The following is an 18,077-nucleotide window of genomic DNA, read 5'->3' as shown; positions in this document are numbered from 1 at the left end:
GACTCCACTAAAGAGAAACTCAAGAAAGGAACTGGTTGTTTTAAAAAAAAAAAAAAAAAACCACCACAAAAGTGCTAGGACCCTGATGCTGCTTTCCAGAGAGGGGAAGGTAATTCAGATTCATTCCATCCAGATGTCAGTCACACTCCTGGGAAACCCAGGCATTAACCAATTCATCAACATTTCAGATACCTCAGAGATTGAGAAGAATTCCCAAGTTAAGAAACATCACGGTACCTTGGGCCTCCAGTTTCTTTAGGAGGCGGGTGTCTGTCTTATTCAACAGCTCAGTGATTTTGACCTTGGGTGGCCGACCTCGGCCCCGTTTCACCTTGGGGACTTCCTTGGTCTTGGCCTTCTCAGTGTTTCGAGGTCGGCCCCGTTTCCCAGTAATTGCCTGAATCCTGGATGGGATCTCCTCTGCTGAGAGCTGTACCCACTGCAAGCCCTGAGGTAAGAAGGAAGACATTGTTACAATTGAAGTTCATGCAAGTCACCAGAACCTCTGAACCATTGGATGCCTGAGAATCTCCAAATCCCATGAGGAAGCTGCAGCTTGTACACCAACCCCTCCTCCTATTTAAAAAAGTGTATTTAACCCTTGGGTGTGCACCTCTGGTGTGTCTCTCTCTTCAAAGAAATCACCAACAGGCATACGGGGACTGAAGCTGAAGTGCTCCCGACGGACATTGTGTACCACGTTGCGGCTCAGGTACTACAAGGAGGAGGTAAAGTGGCGTCAGTGAAGTTACAGTCCTACCATGCCCTCTGGCCAGCAATAACACAAGCAGAACAAGCCTCAGAGCAGACAATGCCAGACTGTTGCCACTGGGCCCAAAAAAGGAGTCTGTGCTTTCCTACAAGAGTCCACGAAAGCTCCATTACCTTGATCACTTCCGGGAACTGTTTCATCCTCTTCCCACAAGGGCCGTAATACCAGGTCTCCCCCTGCCATCGGTGACTGCCCTTCTTGATGCGCACCTCTCTCCGCCATCTGCCAGAGAAACACACGGGCCCTGCCGCCAGGTCACACCCCTACCCACTCTTAAGCCACCCAGAAGCCAACCCCACTAAGCAGATAGCCCTCCCCACACCTATCTCACTGGAACTGCATGTGGATGCAGAGGCACAAGACTTCCCTGGTGGCTCAGACGGTAAAGTGTCTGCCTACAGTGCAGGAGACCCAGGTTCAATCCCTGGGTCAAGAAGATCCTCTGGAGAAGGAAATGGCACCCCACTCCAGTACTCTTGCCTGGAAAATCCCATGGATGGAGGAGCCTGGTAGGCTGCAGTCCATGGGGTGGCAAAGAGTCAGACACAACTGAGTGACTTCACTTTCACTTTTTCTGAGACACAAGCTTGGCCAGAAGGCAGGCCTGAGCCTCAAGCCCCTCAGTGCCTCAGGGGAAAGCAACACACCACACTGCACAAGCCCAGGAAGACCTCCACCCGTCCCCTTCCAAAGTCAGCCAGAGGAGCAGCCAGAAACCCCCTCCCTAATGCCATTCAGGACAAATTACTGGGATTCCAGCAGAGACCTAACAGAATAAAGGCAGAAATGACAGAGGGTAGGGAGGCAAGCAGAAGAACACACTCACTGCCGACTCCATGAAATGACTCCGTAGAGGCCAGGGTTTAGTAAGGAACTCTGTGTTCTGAGCAACAGATTATTCTAAGACTAAGCCTTATCTTTCTCTCAAAACTTAAAGCAGAACTCAGACTTGGTGACCACAAGTAGCCTAGAGGGGCGGGGGTGGGGAAGATCAGGAAGGCAGTTATTCCTACAAAGCCCTTGGTGTTAGCTAGCTTGTTCATTCTGGTCACATACTGTTCCTGCCCTTAGAGTGCATTAAAAAAAAAAAAAAATCCTGATTCATGGGGATGAAGCCACTCCCCATTCACTGCTATTCCTTCTCCAAACATATAGGACAAATTAACTCATTTGGACACCTGAACCCCAGACCCACCAGCTGAATTTGGAAAAGATAACAGCACTAGCCCCTCGAGGAAAAAACTAAGTGGCCACAAAATGAGGAAAGAATGGGTGAGGGAAGGAAGACCGCGACAAAGGAAGAAAGAAAGCCTAAGAATCTCATGCCCAGAAACATTATCATTGCAGATAACTATCCTTTAACCTATTCTTGTCTAGTCCATTCCTCCCCCATCTCAGATGAGAGTTCCCTTCCCTTCTTCCTAGAATTATTCATTAAATGTGTCAAAGGTCAACGCATGTAACAAATTAGAGCATTTACCCATGTTGGAGGGGAAGACGAACTTCTTCTGGGGTAGCAATACGTCTCCTCAGGACATCACCTGGGGGAGGAAGACAGGGATACCCAAGTTAAGAGGTCAAGCAAAATACTGAAACAACAGGTCAGTGAGAAGGAGCTAAATGCTAAATGAGACAGATACATTTCCCTGGAACCAGTCAGGGGTGGAACAGAATCTAGAGACTCACCGCTACCAGAGGGAGGGACTCCTTCTACAGTGGTGTCTTCCAGGTCAGCAATTGTTTCAGGTACGCTGCTGATATCCTTGTCTGCTGGGGAGACTGTCGGAAAGACAGCTGCCGGGGAAGCTGCAGGGGAGGCTTTTGGGGAGGTCACTGGGGAGGCTGTCAAGGAGACTTCGGAGGAGACTGGTGGGAGGGCTGCTGAGGAAGCTGGAGAGACCTCTGGGAAGGCTGCTGGGGAGATGGCTGGGGAAATTTCTGGAGAGGCTGCTGGAGACACTGGCAGGGAGACTGCTGAGGAGGCTGTTGGTGAGACTGCTGGCGAGGTTGCTGGATGTAGCTGAATAGTGGATGACTGGTCAGGGGCTGGCTGGGTCAGAGGTGGGAAGTCTGAAGCCTGAGTCTCCATTTCTTCCTGTTCTGCATCACTACCATTATTCAGGTCAAAGCTATTATCTAGAATCCAAAGGGACAGGATGGATAAAGGAAAAATGACCCTATAAAATAAGAGAATCTACTTAGACAAACCTGGACTAAGTTAAGCAAGGTTACTTCAAGGGCTTTCCCCTAGGATAGGAAAAAGAGAAGCAGCCTTTGGCTGTCCTCCCCTATCATTCATGAAGGTTAAAGGGCAAAACTGCTGCTGCTCTCACTGTGTGAATACCTTTCACCTGGAGCCAATAAAGGCCTCTGGGTTCCTTTCTCCTGCAAACTCCAAGTCTTACCCCACAAGTTCTTTTGGGCACAGAGAAGAAGTCAGAATGCCTTTTTTCAGTCCCACCATACACCATCCCATGACCCCTTAGCTCCCAGCAAAGTGTTCTCATAGATCTCCCAGCCCTAAGGCCTGTACTTTCACCTTTTCCTAGGTCAAGGACTTTGTCTAGCTTTTCTCACTCACCTTGCAGAACAGACTCCCCGAGGACAGGTGGAGAGGTGGGGCTGGCAAAAATAGAGGCTGAAGTTTGACTGTCATCTGCCAGGAGACTGAAGGCAGTGGCATTATTGAGGGAAGGGCAATCAAGGGCAGATATCACAGGGCTGTCCTCCAGAGGCAGCTTGTCCTCTGCACCCATCAGCTCCGTGTCATCTATACCGTAGAGTCCTCCACTCACTGGCTCTTTAGGGGTAGAAAATCAGCAAGTGAGATTTAAGAAATATTAGTGTGAAAATATCCAATTCTAGTTCCTACAGGGTGAAGGTTCTTTCTAGTATTAGGGAAGGAAAGGCAATGGTTCTATTAACCCATAGACCAACACCAAATTCTAGTATCTATCATAAAACAGTGTGGTAAAAGGTAATGTTTTCTTTCCAGTTAGTGAGAACCCAAATAGCCCAACTGTGTTGTAAGAAGTCCCTATCCAGGGATCCTGGCCAAAAGGAACACTGGGAGAGAACGTGGGAAATGATCCAATTCAGCTCAGAGTGCAATTGGCACAGTCAGGCCAGTGGCATGAAACTGTGATCTGCCAGGATCATCTGGGGGCCCCAGGGGCCAAATTCCCAAATACTTTCCCTGGCTTACTATCTCTTCTAGGTGGTATAAGTCAGTTACCCTCTGCATGGATACGTTGAAGGGAGTCAATCTCCAAGCCTACCCGGTGCCAGAGTGTTGAAGGGCTCGAGAGAGACTTCACTGAGGATTGGAGTGTCTTCCAGTTGATCAGGAAGATGTGAAGGATCATCTAAGCAGCTCACTGTGGGATCAGGGACCAAGACTGAGACCTCCTGGTGTAATGATTCCACAGAAGGGACGGAGCCGTTGTAGCCACACATCTTTAGTTCTAGGATACCCCAGGAGAAGGCAAAAGTCAAAGTCAGTACCTTCAATGGGTTCAGTCAGCTATAGTAGGCAATCTTTGCTAGAGGGACAGATGATCATTCTTTCAACATTTATGGGTGCCAGTTCTATGTTGGGTACCGAAAATACCAAGAACTTTGATTAAACAAAGATGTGTAAGATCTTACAGCAGATAAAAAGGGAAAAGAAGAGTGGGGTCTGAGACAAGAACCCATCATGTTTTCAGCTATTTTCCCCCATTCAGTGGGAACAGGTGTTAGAGAAAACATCCTGTGACTTTACAGGGTGGTCATCCCTTGTACTTGCAATCAATAGCAAATTATATTCTGAGGGAAAAGATGAGAGGGACTGCACATGCACCAATGCTAAGAACAACAAAAAAGAAAGGAGACTGAGTAGACAAGAATGGTATGCTCTGCCTATTCCTTCCCTCCTTCATGTGCCAATCACTACTTAGGGCTCAGCCCACTTTAGCAGCCAGTCTGGCTCTGCCACAGTCAAATCAAATTGGCCTCTTTGCCTCTTGCTGATGCTCCAACCCCTTCCTATATCTTAGAAGAAGCCTTTCTTGATGCAGGGTGTCTGTTGGGGCTGTTTCGGGCTCGCCCACCTGCCCTCTCCAGGCCAGCAGCTCTGCATGAGCTTGAAATAATTTGCACTCCCACTCTCGAGCTGGTGCTGCTGCCACAAAAACACCAGCCACTTGGCTCTGCTAATCACCAACATGCAAATCAGCCTCCACTGCAGAGAGCTGGAAAGACAAGTTTTCCTCACCTCAAAAAGCCACTGCCCCCGACAGCCCCATTTTCCCTCTCCCAACCCAGCTCATGGACCCACATGAGTTATACCTGGCTGCTCTTCTTCCAGCTCCAGGCTGCCTACTAAGCCAGCACCATTCTCTGTCACGACGGAAGTAAGTTCCTTTTCTGCTGCCTCATCAGGATGGATACCGCTGCCTACCTCCTGGGAGGGTGCAAAGGTCTGGATGCTGGATCCCAACATAGGAGAAGTCTGTGGGGAGGTGAAAAAACTAGGGGGTCCATTGGGCATCACCTCAAAATTCTGGTCGGGAAAGGAATCATAGAGTTCCTGTGAATCGAAGTTAAGCCCCATGGGACTCTGGGTACCGTTGGCCCAGAACTCTTGGCTCCCAGCCCGAAGGTTAGTGTTGTGACTTGGGGATGAAGGTTGCCGGCTGCCCCCAAGGATGCCGTTGAGTGGGTACTGTCCCCCCGAGAACTGGGAGAGAAGGGGTGGGTCCTTGAGGTTGCTGCCAGGATTGGCAGATGGGTACTGTGAGTAGTTCCAGAGACAGTCGTAGGCCACGTTGGGGTGATGGAGGTGTGAGGTGCTGGAGGAGTGGGGAGCAGAGTTCAAAATCCCTGAAGTAGTAGTGTGAGATACAGTAGATAAGCCATTAACATTCACATCCCCATTCAAACCTGGCAGAGAAGGAGGGAAAAGGGTCAGTTTCAGATATGTATGCAAGTAACAATACCAATTCTTCTAAAGGAACAGCACTGACTAGAAAAAGTAAAGGTGAAGGGGTGGGGGATTCCCCCTCTACTATATTTACAGTTTTTTGGTCTCCAGGGAACACCAAACCCAGATGCTCCTGGATGTAAGCTTAGCAACTGCGGCTGAGGCTGCTGAGTAGGGGGTTGGGGAACTCTCCCGGCCTACTACAGAAACGACCAGCAGGGAGATGGCTGCTGCTGACGCTCAGGGCTTTTTAATTTTTTTTTCTTTTCTAAATGAAACTGTTTGCAGAATCCCTACAGTGACTTGCATTCTTCCCCACCCTCATTCCCTGGAGGAATTCTTCCCTTGGAGTGGCATGACTGAATTCTCCATTTCCCTTCCCCCGCCCCCCTGCCTTTCCCAGTGCCTGTTTGGCCCCACGGTGGCACCAGAAGGGACAGCCTCCACCTCACTGGCACATGCAGATCCAGCACTTTGTGCTGGGCTAAGAATAGAATCTGCAGTCACCACAGCAGCAAGATCCCAGCTCAGAAGAGACTGGACTTGGCCCCTCCCCATAGGCACTGTACCCCACAGGGTAATAGGCACCGAGGGGAATCTCTGCATGACCAGTACTGCAGACTTCAGCTTTCAACACCCATGGCAGCCTCTGGACTGGAGGGCAACCGAATAAAAGAAACCAAAATACTAAGGAAGCTTCAGGGGAGGTGGGGGAGTTTCTATCTGCAACCCTCTGGTTGAAGAGAGGAGGGAGTGGTGGTTAAGCATAAGCCTGGGGCAGTATTTTTCTGCTGCAAGGAAGCAGGGACGCATTTGAGCTCCCCCTGCTTCCAAGCATAAAGTACCTGACTGAAACCAAGGCAAGAGTAGAGAGGTACTTGGCAGAGCCACTGCTGAGAGCAACTGATAAGCCAAATCCAGGGAAAGACCTGATCCTGGCAGCAGCACTTCCGTCTGGAATTACAGATGTTTCTCTCTGGGGAAGTAGGTAAACTTAAAACTCTCCCTGTCCCTCTCTTCTATCCACAAGGACAGGAAGTGATACAGGCACTTCAAGCATCCGCCCTCTTCTCCGCTGCACAAACTAAAAAGCAAACACATCCCAACCCTCACCCAACCCCTCTACCTCCAGTCCTAGGGGCGGCTACTCCAACCTCTAAAAACAGTTTCTCAGAGGACTGGCCCTTTATCTCTTTCTCACGGGTGCAACCTGGTTATCAGAAGCAGTAGCCACCTCACCACTTTGGGGCAGTAGCCAGGGAACAGGGCTAACAGAAGAACAAGCTAATAAGAAAAGGCCAGTATATTCTTCTAATCTCTTCCAACCTTAAAACTAACAGTGTTTCTTCCAAAACCCCCTAGAACTTGCTCTAAGAAGCTTGATTTCTCTCCAGCAGCTGGAGTTCTGAGGATTCACTTCCTCCCTTCCTACCTGACATAAAAGAGAGCTGTTGTGAAATAGCCAACCCAGAGGCGAGCCCACTGATCCCATCAATCTACTATAAAGAAATGAAGCCCACTCCCTCCCAGGCCACATGGCCCTCACACTCACTTTTCCCTTGCTGGGGGAAGTTCATGGGAGACCCGTTAGTGTAGAGCCCCTCCCCTGAGGAGGGAGAGGGTTTCAGTCCTGAGGCAGCAGGTGCAGGGGGAAGGCCAGTAAAGTTAAAATGGTCGTTTGCCTCCATTTCTGTAGGAGGGGAGAGAAAGGGGAAAAAAATACTAGCGGTTAAACAAGGTTATGTCACCTGAAATATTCTAGAAGTAATGCCCCCACCCTTCCATCTACTTTACTTACCCTTCTCCTATATAAGTACTGGACAGGGCAGAGTGGTGGGGAGAAAAGGGGTTGAAGAAAAAGAGAAGAGGAAGAGGAAATATACTCCTAATCTAGACTTCCCTGGTGGCTCAGACGGTAAAGCGTCTGTCTACAATGCGGGAGACCCGGGTTTGATTTCTGGGTTAGGAAGATCCCTTGGAGAAGGAAATTGCAATCCACTCGAGTACTAATGCCTGGAAAATCCCATGGACAGAGGAGCCTGGTTGGCTACAGTCCATCGGGTCGCAAAGAGTTGGACACGACTGAGTGACTTCACGTTCACGTTCAATCTGGGCAATGACCCTATAGAAAGTATTTTTTTAAAAATCAGCCTTGTAGAGATACAAAGAGTTAGGGAGAAAAACCAAAATAGCTGCCTGGAGGAGTCTTTCCCCAGTATAAGCTCCACCCTTTTAACCCCCAGCCCAGGCTACCCCTCTGTGTTAAGATATTAGCCCTCAATCAAACATTCTCCATCCTTTTTTCTCCCCCTCAATTAAGGTCAGAGTCCCATTCTCAAGGTCTACAGAAGGTTCCCAAAGCCATCTTTTGACAGGAAAGCATGGACATGTTGGCAGAAAACGTATATTTAATACATATCATGTTGTATTATTATAGTTGAGTTAATTTTCATGTTATCCTATCTATAGCCTCAGACATCAGAAGACAGTATAGTTACCTGAGTAAAGGAATTTGAAAAGCACACATTTCAGGAAAGCTGATCATAATGGCAAAATTCAAATCATCAAGTAACACTTCTACTCCTTTTTCATGGGAAATCCTACGCTCTCAAGAACATAGCTCTGAAAAGTGTCAGAGCTGGAAAACTAAAGAACAGTATTTTGTTATGACTACTTCCCCATGTTTTGGTTTTGTGGCTTAAATGTAAAGGGTCACTGAGAGAACTGCTAGGTACTTAAACTGTAAAATGCAGTGGCTCATTGGGGAGAAATATGGTTAAAAAGTTCTTTACCCTCTACTGAATATGAGGTGATATACTAGTAGGAATGCTGATTAGAATAAATTTATCTTTAGCGCTTCCCTGGTGGCTCAGTGGTAAGGAAGCCGCCTGTCACTGTAGGAGACATGGGTTCGATCCTGGGTCCAGGAAGAACTCACATGCCACACAGCAACTAAGCTCATGCGCCACAACTATTGAGCCTGTGCTCTGGAGCCAGGGAGCCAAAATTACTGAAACCCATGAACCCTAGAGCCTGTGCACCAAAATGAGAAGCCCGCACACTGCAACTACAGAGTAGCCCCCTCTGTACAAAACTACAGAAAAGCCCTTGAAGCAACAAAGACCCAGCATAGCCAAAAATAAATAAATAAATAAATAAAATTATTTTGAGGAACTTTAGTGGTTAAGAATCTGCCTGCCAATGCAGGGGACATGGGTTTGGCCCCTGGTCTAGGAAGAACCCACATGCAGTGGAGCAACTTGGCCCGTGCCCCATAACTACTGAGCGTGACCGCCCCAGAGTCTGTGCTCCACAAGAGAAGCCACCGCATGAGAAGCCCACACACTACAACAAGGACTAGCCACCGCTCGCTGCAACTGAACAAAGTCAGTGTGTGGCAACTAAGACCCAGTATAGCCGAAAATAAATAGATCTTCATAAAAATTAAACAAACAATTTTTTTTTAAAGAGTAAATTTACCTTTGATAGAGCAAAGAGAAAAAGGAAGAAAGATAGGAAACAGAAGCTAGGATTATTGGCAAAGTCTGACACATCAATCAGATTCTTAGGATATACTAGCACATACTAATTTGACCTGTGAGAGACATGATCTGTTGTGATACAGAAAAAGCAACTCCTCTGGTTACTACATTTTGAAAAAGGACAGAAGAATTCAGGTAGAAAGATTTATCAAGCTCCCAAGATGAAATAATAAGCAGACCTAGGTTATGTGTGTTTTTTAATATATAATTTTATTTATTTATGGCTGTGCTGGGTCTTCATTGGTGCGAGAAGGCTTTCCCTAGTTGCGGAGAGTGGGGGCTACTCTTTGTTGCAGGCCCTAGAGCACGCAGATTTCAACAGTTGTGGCATACGGGCTTAGTTGCTCTGCAGCATGTGCAATCTTCCTGGACCAGGATTGAACCCATGTCCTCTGCACAGGCAGATGGAATCTTATCCACTGTGCCACCTGGGAAGTCCTAGGTTACAGTTTTTGTTTTGTTTTTATTCGGTTGTGCATGTGGGATCTAGGTCCCTGACTAGGGGTCAAATCTGGGAGCACAGAGTCTTAACCACTGGACCACCAGGGTGAAGTCCCCTAGGTGAGGTTTTTTTTTTAATAACTTCTTAAAAAAATAAAATAACCAGAAGTAAAGCTTTTTAAAGAATGAATAAATTAGTTAAGAATATTTAAGACCACTGCCCAAGGTTTGTAAGAACCATATTCTTGAACATGCTAGATAATACAAATCGGCCACCATTAGGTGAACCTAAGAACCTGAGCATGAAACAAAAACCCAATATAGCATATGGTATGATAGCTATAAGATTTTCCATGCTTAATACTGTAATTGTCTCCACCTTCATCAATTTTAACTAGAATTTGAAAAATAAAAGCCAATGTATTTTGTCAATTTAAGGAACGAAAAGTTTTTAGGATAAACTTATTTTCCATACAGGATTTCCATCTTCATTCTAAAATAAGCAGCAGATCCAAACTTGCTAGGCATCAATGAAGAAACTGGGTCCCTACAGAGAAGACCTCAGGGCCCTCCAAGATTTCCCTATAGTTAAAGGCCACTCCTTAGCACTAACAGTCTGATAAATAAGCATTGTGAGAATAGTGATCCTTCCAAAATGAAAGACATTAAGGAAGAAAAGTTCATCCTCTATCTCCTAGGTTGCATGCATGCTCAGTCACTAAGTCATGTCCAACTCTTTGGGACCCCATGGATTGTCGATCCCGTAGACTATAGCACCAGGCTCCTCGGTTCATCAGGGGATTTCCCAGGCAGAAATACTGGAGTAGATTACCATTTCCTTCTCCAGGGATTTTCCCAGGGATCAAACCCACATCTCCTGCATTGGCAGGCAGGTTCTGAGCCACCTGGGAAAGCGTACATCACAGGGAATTCCCTGCTTGTCTAGTGGTTAGGACTCGGTACTTTCACTACTGGGGCCTGGGTTCAATCCCTGGTCGGGGAACTAAGATCCCTCCAGCCAGGTAGTACAGCCAAAATAATAATAAACAAAGCTATAAACAAACTTACATCACAGAGAGGATATTCAGTAATTCATTATACAAGTCTAGAAATGCTATGCTTGATAATCAGATGACAGCCAATCTCATCTGATCCCCACCTCTCCACTCCTCCAGTTTTATGCACAGCCACATATCTGCTGGGGTGTGTGAGACACACATCTTCTCTCCTATATCTGCTGGACTATATTCTCCCACTCAATGATAGGCCAGTTAGTTGTCCTTTTTCTGTTTGAATCCATGAGGAAACTAGTGACTTTTTCATCTCTGCTAGTCTGGGACAGTATACCATTTCCTGTCTCACAAATTATATACTAATAAGCATAAACAGGGAGAAAGAAATGCCAACCCACTCCAGTATTCTTGCCTAGAGAATCCTGTGGACAGAGGAACCTAGTGGGCTGCTGTCCATAGGGTCACACAAAGTGGAACATGACTGAAGTGACTTAGCATGAATGCATGCATTGGAGAAGGAAATGGCAACCCACTCCAGTATTCTTGCCTGGAGAATCCCAGGGACAGAGGAGCCTGGTGGGCTGCCGTCTATAGGGTCGCACAGAGTTGGACACTACTGAAGCGACTTAGCAGCAGCAGCAAGCATAAATGGATGGCTTATAGAAATCAGATAAGTAAAAGGAATGAGAAGTGATCTAGTGCCTGAGGTCTATTTCCCCAGCAGCCTCTACTGAGGGGTCACCAGTACCACAATCACTTCATTTATAAGAAACTTCCTAGAAAGAAACATAAAATACTCTGTGCTGTGCAGTGAGATCAGTGGAACAACAGTGGGCTTTAGGTACTAATTCCAGCTCTACTACCACTAGCTGTGTGACCTTGACAAGTTACTTTAAAACCATTACTATTTTACTACTATGAGAGATATTACAAAAGCAGGGATGATCCTGCCAGCCAGACTCACTGTATACTTTTGTGGTTCAGCGCGCAATCGTGTCCAACTCTTTGCAACCCCATGGACTGCAGCATGCCAGGCTTCCCTGTCCTTCACTATCTCCCAGTTTGTTCAAATTCATGTCCATTGAGTCAGTGACGCCATCCAACCATCTCATCCTCTGTCACCTGCTTCTCCTCCTGCCTTCAATCTTTCCCAGCATCAGGGTCTTTTCCAATGAGTTGGCTCTTTGCATCAGGTGGCCAAAGTTTTGGAGCTTCAGCCTCAGCATCAGTCCTTCCAATGAATATTCAGAGTTGATTTCCTTTAGGATTGACTGGTTTGATCTCTGCTATCCAAAGGACTCTCAAGAGTCTTCTCCAGTACCACAACTCGAAAGCATCAATTCTTCGCTGCTCAGCCTTCTTTACGGTCCAACTCTCACATCCGTACACAACTACTGGAAAAACCAGAGCTTTGACTATATGGGCCTTTGTGTCAGCAAAGTGATGTCTCTGCTTTTTAATATGCTGTCTAGGTTTGTCATAGCTTTTCTTCCAAGGAGCAAGCGCCTTTTAATTTCAGACGTCACTTAAATATGGCACCACAGTACAGGAATGCAAAGAAAATGTGGGCAGGTACTCTCAGCAATAAAATCAGAGGTATTTTATTTTAACCTTTCTACCCAAGATGATTTTCACGATGAGGCCTGAAGGTAAATCATGTCTTCCCATCTAGAGCTAATGAGAACAGTAAAGCAAAGGAGAGTGTCTCCCTTTGAACTAACAGGATTTTGGCCAAATAAAAAAAGGAAATCAGTTAGTGCCCAACTCCCAGAATAGTAGACATCTCTCCTGACCAGGAAGTACAATCAGGCCAGCACCCAGCCCAGTCCCAGTACTATGTAAATGGATCTCTTAAGAGCCTTTAAGCTTCATTTATAAGAGTTAAAGGAGGGACACTGCCCCTTAAGCTTGAGGCAGTAAAGCTCTTGCCACATGGCCAAACAGCCTGCTCTTTCTCTCAGTTGCAACTGAAGAGGTACTACTCTGTGGACCTGTGACACGGCTTTAACAGAAAAAGGCTGACAATGCACAAAGTATTGAAATAAACATTGCAAATTTCAACACTGTTGCAGGTGCCCTGACCAACACCAACACTCAGACCTCTGAGGCTACCTACCCCCAAACAAGACACATCAACACCACCCAGCTGGACCCTTGAGCAATGCCTGCACCTTTTTGCTTCATTCTTCCCATACAGAATGCTAAAATTCCAGAGAGATTTCTAATATGGGGGCCTAGGAAGAGATTTCAAACACCTGTCTTTACTAAACGGTGAATGTAAATCTTGCAGTATAGTAAATAAATCATATGACTACATTTTAGATTTGTAATGGTGCATGTTATGATATTTCTGAACACTGAATATCTCTGGATTCACCCACCATACTCTAATACAGTGGTTCCCAACCAGGGGACATTTAGTTATGGAGAAAGGTATATGCTATTGGTATCTAAGAAATCGACATTGGGGATGCTCCTAATGATCATGTAATACACAAGACAACCCACCACAACAAAGGATTATTTAGCTCTTGCTCAAGGTTGAAAAACTCTGCTCTAATACAAAAGCAGCCTCATTTCCCATTCCTATCCTATTCTCTGGGGAAGATCCAAAAGTTCTCACTATTCCCAATGCCTGATGCTGCAAACAAGGATGACTTGCCTTTCAAATCTAAAAACCCCTTCCCTGGCTAGGCTGTCTTCCTCCACCAATAGAGTTACAAGTGTCAAGCCACAAAATCAACATGCCTTCTTCTCCTGTCAGGATAGTCCATTTTGACAGCACTGGTAACTGACTTCCCTTGGAATGCTGACTCAGACTATAGCCATACTGACTGAGGATCATTCTCTTATAATGTCCTTTCCTTAACCTCCCTTTTCTAGTCAGGACAGCGAGGCAGAAGGAAGATGAAAGAAGGAAGGTTATTATACTAAGGAAAGCTATTCAAAGACAATTGCCATGTCCAAGCTGCACAGAACACAAAGATGATTGTTCTCTGTTCTTATTTCTTCTATACCATGTAGGGTCTAGGGGGCCCAGGTGGCGCAGTGGTAAAGAATCCACCTGCCAGTTCAAGAGTTCGTCATGGGTTCAATCTCTGGGTTGGGAAGATCCCCTGGAGTAGGAAATGGCAACCCACTCCAGTATTGCATGGAAAACCCCATGAACTTCGAGAGCCCGGCGGGCTACAGTCCACGGGGTCACAAAGAATCAGACAAGACTGACGACTGAGCACACATGTAGGTTCTACAGCATCAACCAGGTATTAGTTCTACCATTATATCTCCAGCACTTAATTTAGTGCTGAGTACATAAAAAAATGAAAGGAAATATTTGTTGAACCTGTAGATTAAGCAAATGAATGAATAAACCTATCTTTTCGTGTTACTATCAATTTACTCATCCAATATAGAATAGGTTTTTTGCTCCTACCATTCTCAGAGAATAGTAGGAACACAAAAAATTCAGTTTCATTGTTCATAGAGGTAACTCTTCTAGAGGGAAGAAAGGCCCCAAATCTTGACATATTTTAGACAGATGTCTCATGCAGAAAATAAGGCCTAGAAACAGGGAAGAATGATTTAACTGAACACTCAAGGTATACAGCAGGTTTTAAAATCTTTGGTGACTGAATAAAGGAACCACATACCAACAATCTAGGCTAGGTTTCTGCCACTGCTCTGGTCACTTCACCAGAGAACTGGAAATGCCTTTAAAATTGCAGGACATTAAAAGCCACACTCCAGAGGCTGTAACAAGGTTATTTCCCTTTCAAGCTCTGTTTCTCAATTTCAGCTCTAACAGTCAGACTTCACCCCTTTCTTCAAAAAACAAACAAACAAACAAAAAAACACCTGAGCTGGGAAGGCAGGGTAAAGATCCCGTTTAGTGAAGCAGGTTTTATAAATTTATAATTTTATAGATCAGAATTATGAAAAACAACAAGATGGTGAAAAATGGTCCCTCTGACCCATGTGCAACAATGCTGAGAAAGTATAATCTTGGGCTATGAGGTATATGAGAACATTCATATCCTAAGAAACAAATCCAGAAGATTACTTGCCCCACAAAATCCTCAAGAGTTTTATAAGTCACTCTATGTCATAGGAAATAAAATTTCTGACATTACTGCCTTACTGTACACATCTCACACAAGACTGAGCAGCATACCAGTTATTGGAATAACTTCCACATTATTTTAACTATTTTATTATTTTAGTAAAAGAATATAGCAGACCTCTTCAGAGGTGAGAAGAAAGGTCAACAGGAGCAAGACACAGTAACCCTAACAAGCTTTGCTTCTCCCTTGGCAACACCCAATTCCAGAACCACAAGACTGCAAGATGAGCCTCGCAGGGCATTCTAGATTTCTGACTGACTCTGAGGTCGGCCCACATAGTTCTCTCTACATCTCAAATTTTCTCCTCTACAGAGAGACTTAAAAAAAAAAAAAAAAACCAACAAAGTCAATATTCAGAAATCCACTTCTGAGAGAAAAATACATCCATTTTACAAAAAGGACATGAAAGCTTTACTTCATTCAGTTTTCTGATCAATCACATCGAATGAAGCCACAGCTATCTCAAAAATCAACTTCTCTTAAAGAGTCCAAAGAAACAGGAGTAGTCTTTCTCCTTCCTTTATTGTTTTAATTTCCAACAGGGAAAACCAATTTACTGTTCTGTCAGGCCCGAATCTAGGTAAACAAAGGTTGAAGAAACGGGAACTTAAAAATCAGTGTCAAGTCAACCCTGTCAGAAAGCAACTCAAAGGAGCCAACCAGTCAAGCAGAGGGGCAAAAAAAAAGGACAATGACACTGAACTTGTTTTTACTGTTTCCAGAATATCAACTCCAACAGCCCCAGTAAAAAGAGCAATGCTGCTATCCTAACAGTGATGATGCCGCTGTCACATCATCATATATGTCTACCAGGTCCTATCCTGGACCTTTAATATAAGAATCTACAATTCAGGTGGAAAATACTGAAAAGATTATTTAAATGTTAGGCTTAAGCCATCTTCAGGGTAGTTCAAATGATCTCAATACTTCCATCTCTCAAAATATAAATAAAATCCTGTGGCCAACTCACCTCAAACCAAATCCAGGGTCTAACTAAGTGCCTGGGGGCATAGTACAGAGTCCATCACTGTCCGCTGCAATAAAAATCTCCTGGGATTATCAGGTGGGAGAAAAAGAAAATCTTCGCACAGACACATGACTTTGCATAGAACAGGGGAAAAGGTTACCGCTCTCCATGAAGGGTAATAAGAGAGAATGTCTTTTATGAACTGAGGCGTAAGTCATATGATAACTAACTCTCCTAATGAGTTGTTTCTGCAGAAGGTAAACCATCCCTGATGTTAACTAGCAGGCTTCCAACAGGGACTTATTCTTAGGCTAGAATCACCACTGAGGAACAAGCCCACCACCCTCACTCTGCAAATCAGTCCTACCCCAACACATAAATCCCACTCAATTAAATCTTCCCCCTTCCCTCCTCTTCTTCCACATCTCAGAATTAACTTCTTCACAAGCTCACTTGCTCAAGTGGTCTGCAATACAGCAACTGTCATATGTAAGAATATATTTAATATTCATATACACATCTCCAAAAGCCACTCTCATGCCACAAAAGATCCCAAGTCTTCCTGGCTGCTCTTTACACTCAGGGAATTTGCATCACTTGTACTGAAAGTGTAGCCCTGCTGGTGAATGAGTGAGTTTGATTTTCTATGACCTCTAGCTCAGGAGAAAAAAATCCACACAAGGAGACAGAGATGCTTTGGAGGGGGGATTGGGATCAGTGAGGCAACCGCAGTGACTACTTTCAGTTGACAAATTAAGTTTACTAAAAAGGAAAAAAAAAAAAAAAGTCGAAAGAAAGGACTCTCAGACCACATGGTTGGCAGGATCCAAGCTTGCCTGAAGGCCTCAGAAATTGAAACCAAATCTGATTAAAATGGACATTTCAAAACAACAAGAGACGCAGCAGCAAACGCACAGCTGCCATTTCCCGGCCACTTCCTGCGGGAGGCTTGGGGGAGGGGCTGTTTGTGTACAGATGGAGGTGGAAGCTATCCCCCCGCATCGCCCCCCGAAGGATGCAAATCTCTCACTCCAACAAATCCTACAAAGGATGACTGCTGATGGCACTGCCTTCCCCTGAAAACTGGGGACCTCAGGAAAGAAAGGGATAATGCGGGATCATCTTTTCTGCCACGGAAATGGGGATCCCCTTAGAGAGGGATCCCGCTTGTTAAGGGTTCCCTCTTTATTCTTCCCTCCGGCCCCTAAGCCCAGCTCAAATCCGGACGCCTCAGCACCGGCCCTACCAACCCCCATCCTTGGAGTGGGGGATTCTCCCTGGACTCGAGGGCCCCAAGCCAAGCACAGCTTCACTCCAGCAGGGCTCGCTCCTGCTCGCCAAGCTCAAGAGAACGTGCACCCACCCCTCCACTCCGCCAAGGAGACACCCCGAGACCCCTGGAAAGCCCTTAACCTCCACTCACCGTTGCCAAAACGCCCCAACCCCCACAAACGGAGTGTGTAACCCGTCCAGGGAACCCCCTCACCTACCCTTCGCACTCGGGTAATCCCCACCCCTTCTGAAGAGGTGGAGCCCCTCCCGGGGATTCCACCCTGAGTCCCCCACAGGAGTCATCTCCACCAGCCAGGAGGCTTCTCCGCCTCCTCCTCGCAGCCTCCGCCGTCGCCGGGAGCCTCCACAGCTCCTCTCGCTCCCGCCCCCGCCGCCCCATCCCGGGTCTACATCAGGCCGGCCAGCCCCCTTTTCCTTCCAGCCCCCTGGGCGGAAAGACCCCCGCCCAGGGCTGGGTCCTAACTAGAAAGTCGGCGTCTCTCCCCACGACTTCCCCGCAAGGCTGTAGGCGGTTCCAGAGCCTCCGTTCCCTGAGGGAAACCTGGGATGAAAGCGGGGCTCCCTCCCCTCAGGCCCCCAGCCACATTCCCAACAGACCTGAGGCGGCGGCGTCCAGCCAGGCTCGGGGCTTGTCTCTCCCCGGGGGACGGGCGGTTCACATGGCCGCGCTCCGGGCGCCAGGAGGGGAGGGGAACGCGGGGGAGGGGGTCTGGGGTCCGGGAAGGGGGAGGGGGACGCGGCTCAACCGCGGGGCCCGAGCGGAGCCAACATGGCCGGCGGGGGAGGAGTGAGCCGAAGCCGGAGGGGGCGGGGAAGCTGCGGTCGCAAGAGAGCCGCCTTTCGCCGCCGGGTCCTAGCGCCGGGCATCCCGGCTCCCTGACCCGGATCTGGGTCCTAGCGCCGCGGCGTCACCCTAGCTTACCCGTAAGCTACCTCTGCACTGTTTCATTGTGGGCGGTAGTCCC

General features: G+C 46.8%; 1 protein-coding gene across 7 annotated transcripts in view; it reads right to left on the bottom strand.

Moving 5' to 3' along the window:
- The window catches only part of BAZ2A (bromodomain adjacent to zinc finger domain 2A), a 34,989-nt gene that overhangs the window by 11,697 nt on the left and 5,215 nt on the right, over positions 1 to 18,077 (bottom strand). For 4 of the 7 annotated variants that reach the window (XM_059886249.1, XM_059886248.1, XM_024991573.2 and 1 more), the window contains 9 exons: positions 7,288 to 7,425; positions 5,102 to 5,695; positions 4,051 to 4,236; positions 3,354 to 3,572; positions 2,459 to 2,908; positions 2,253 to 2,313; positions 886 to 994; positions 614 to 715; positions 238 to 448 (listed from right to left, as the gene is read on the bottom strand). In XM_059886249.1, the coding sequence (XP_059742232.1) occupies positions 238 to 448; positions 614 to 715; positions 886 to 994; positions 2,253 to 2,313; positions 2,459 to 2,908; positions 3,354 to 3,572; positions 4,051 to 4,236; positions 5,102 to 5,695; positions 7,288 to 7,423 (2,068 nt within the window). In that variant the 5' untranslated portion in view covers positions 7,424 to 7,425. Of the gene's footprint in view, positions 1 to 237; positions 449 to 613; positions 716 to 885; positions 995 to 2,252; positions 2,314 to 2,458; positions 2,909 to 3,353; positions 3,573 to 4,050; positions 4,237 to 4,863; positions 4,979 to 5,101; positions 5,696 to 7,287; positions 7,426 to 11,695; positions 12,123 to 17,709; positions 17,902 to 18,077 lie in introns of those variants that run through there. The other 3 variants (XM_059886250.1, XM_024991572.2, XM_059886251.1) reach the window with 3 other exon arrangements.

The sequence above is a fragment of the Bos taurus genome, chromosome 5 (genome assembly GCF_002263795.3).
Source record: "Bos taurus isolate L1 Dominette 01449 registration number 42190680 breed Hereford chromosome 5, ARS-UCD2.0, whole genome shotgun sequence".
Taxonomy (NCBI): Eukaryota; Metazoa; Chordata; class Mammalia; order Artiodactyla; family Bovidae; genus Bos; species Bos taurus.
Note: the sequence above shows the minus strand (reverse complement) of the source record. Positions and strands in the feature narration are given on the sequence as shown.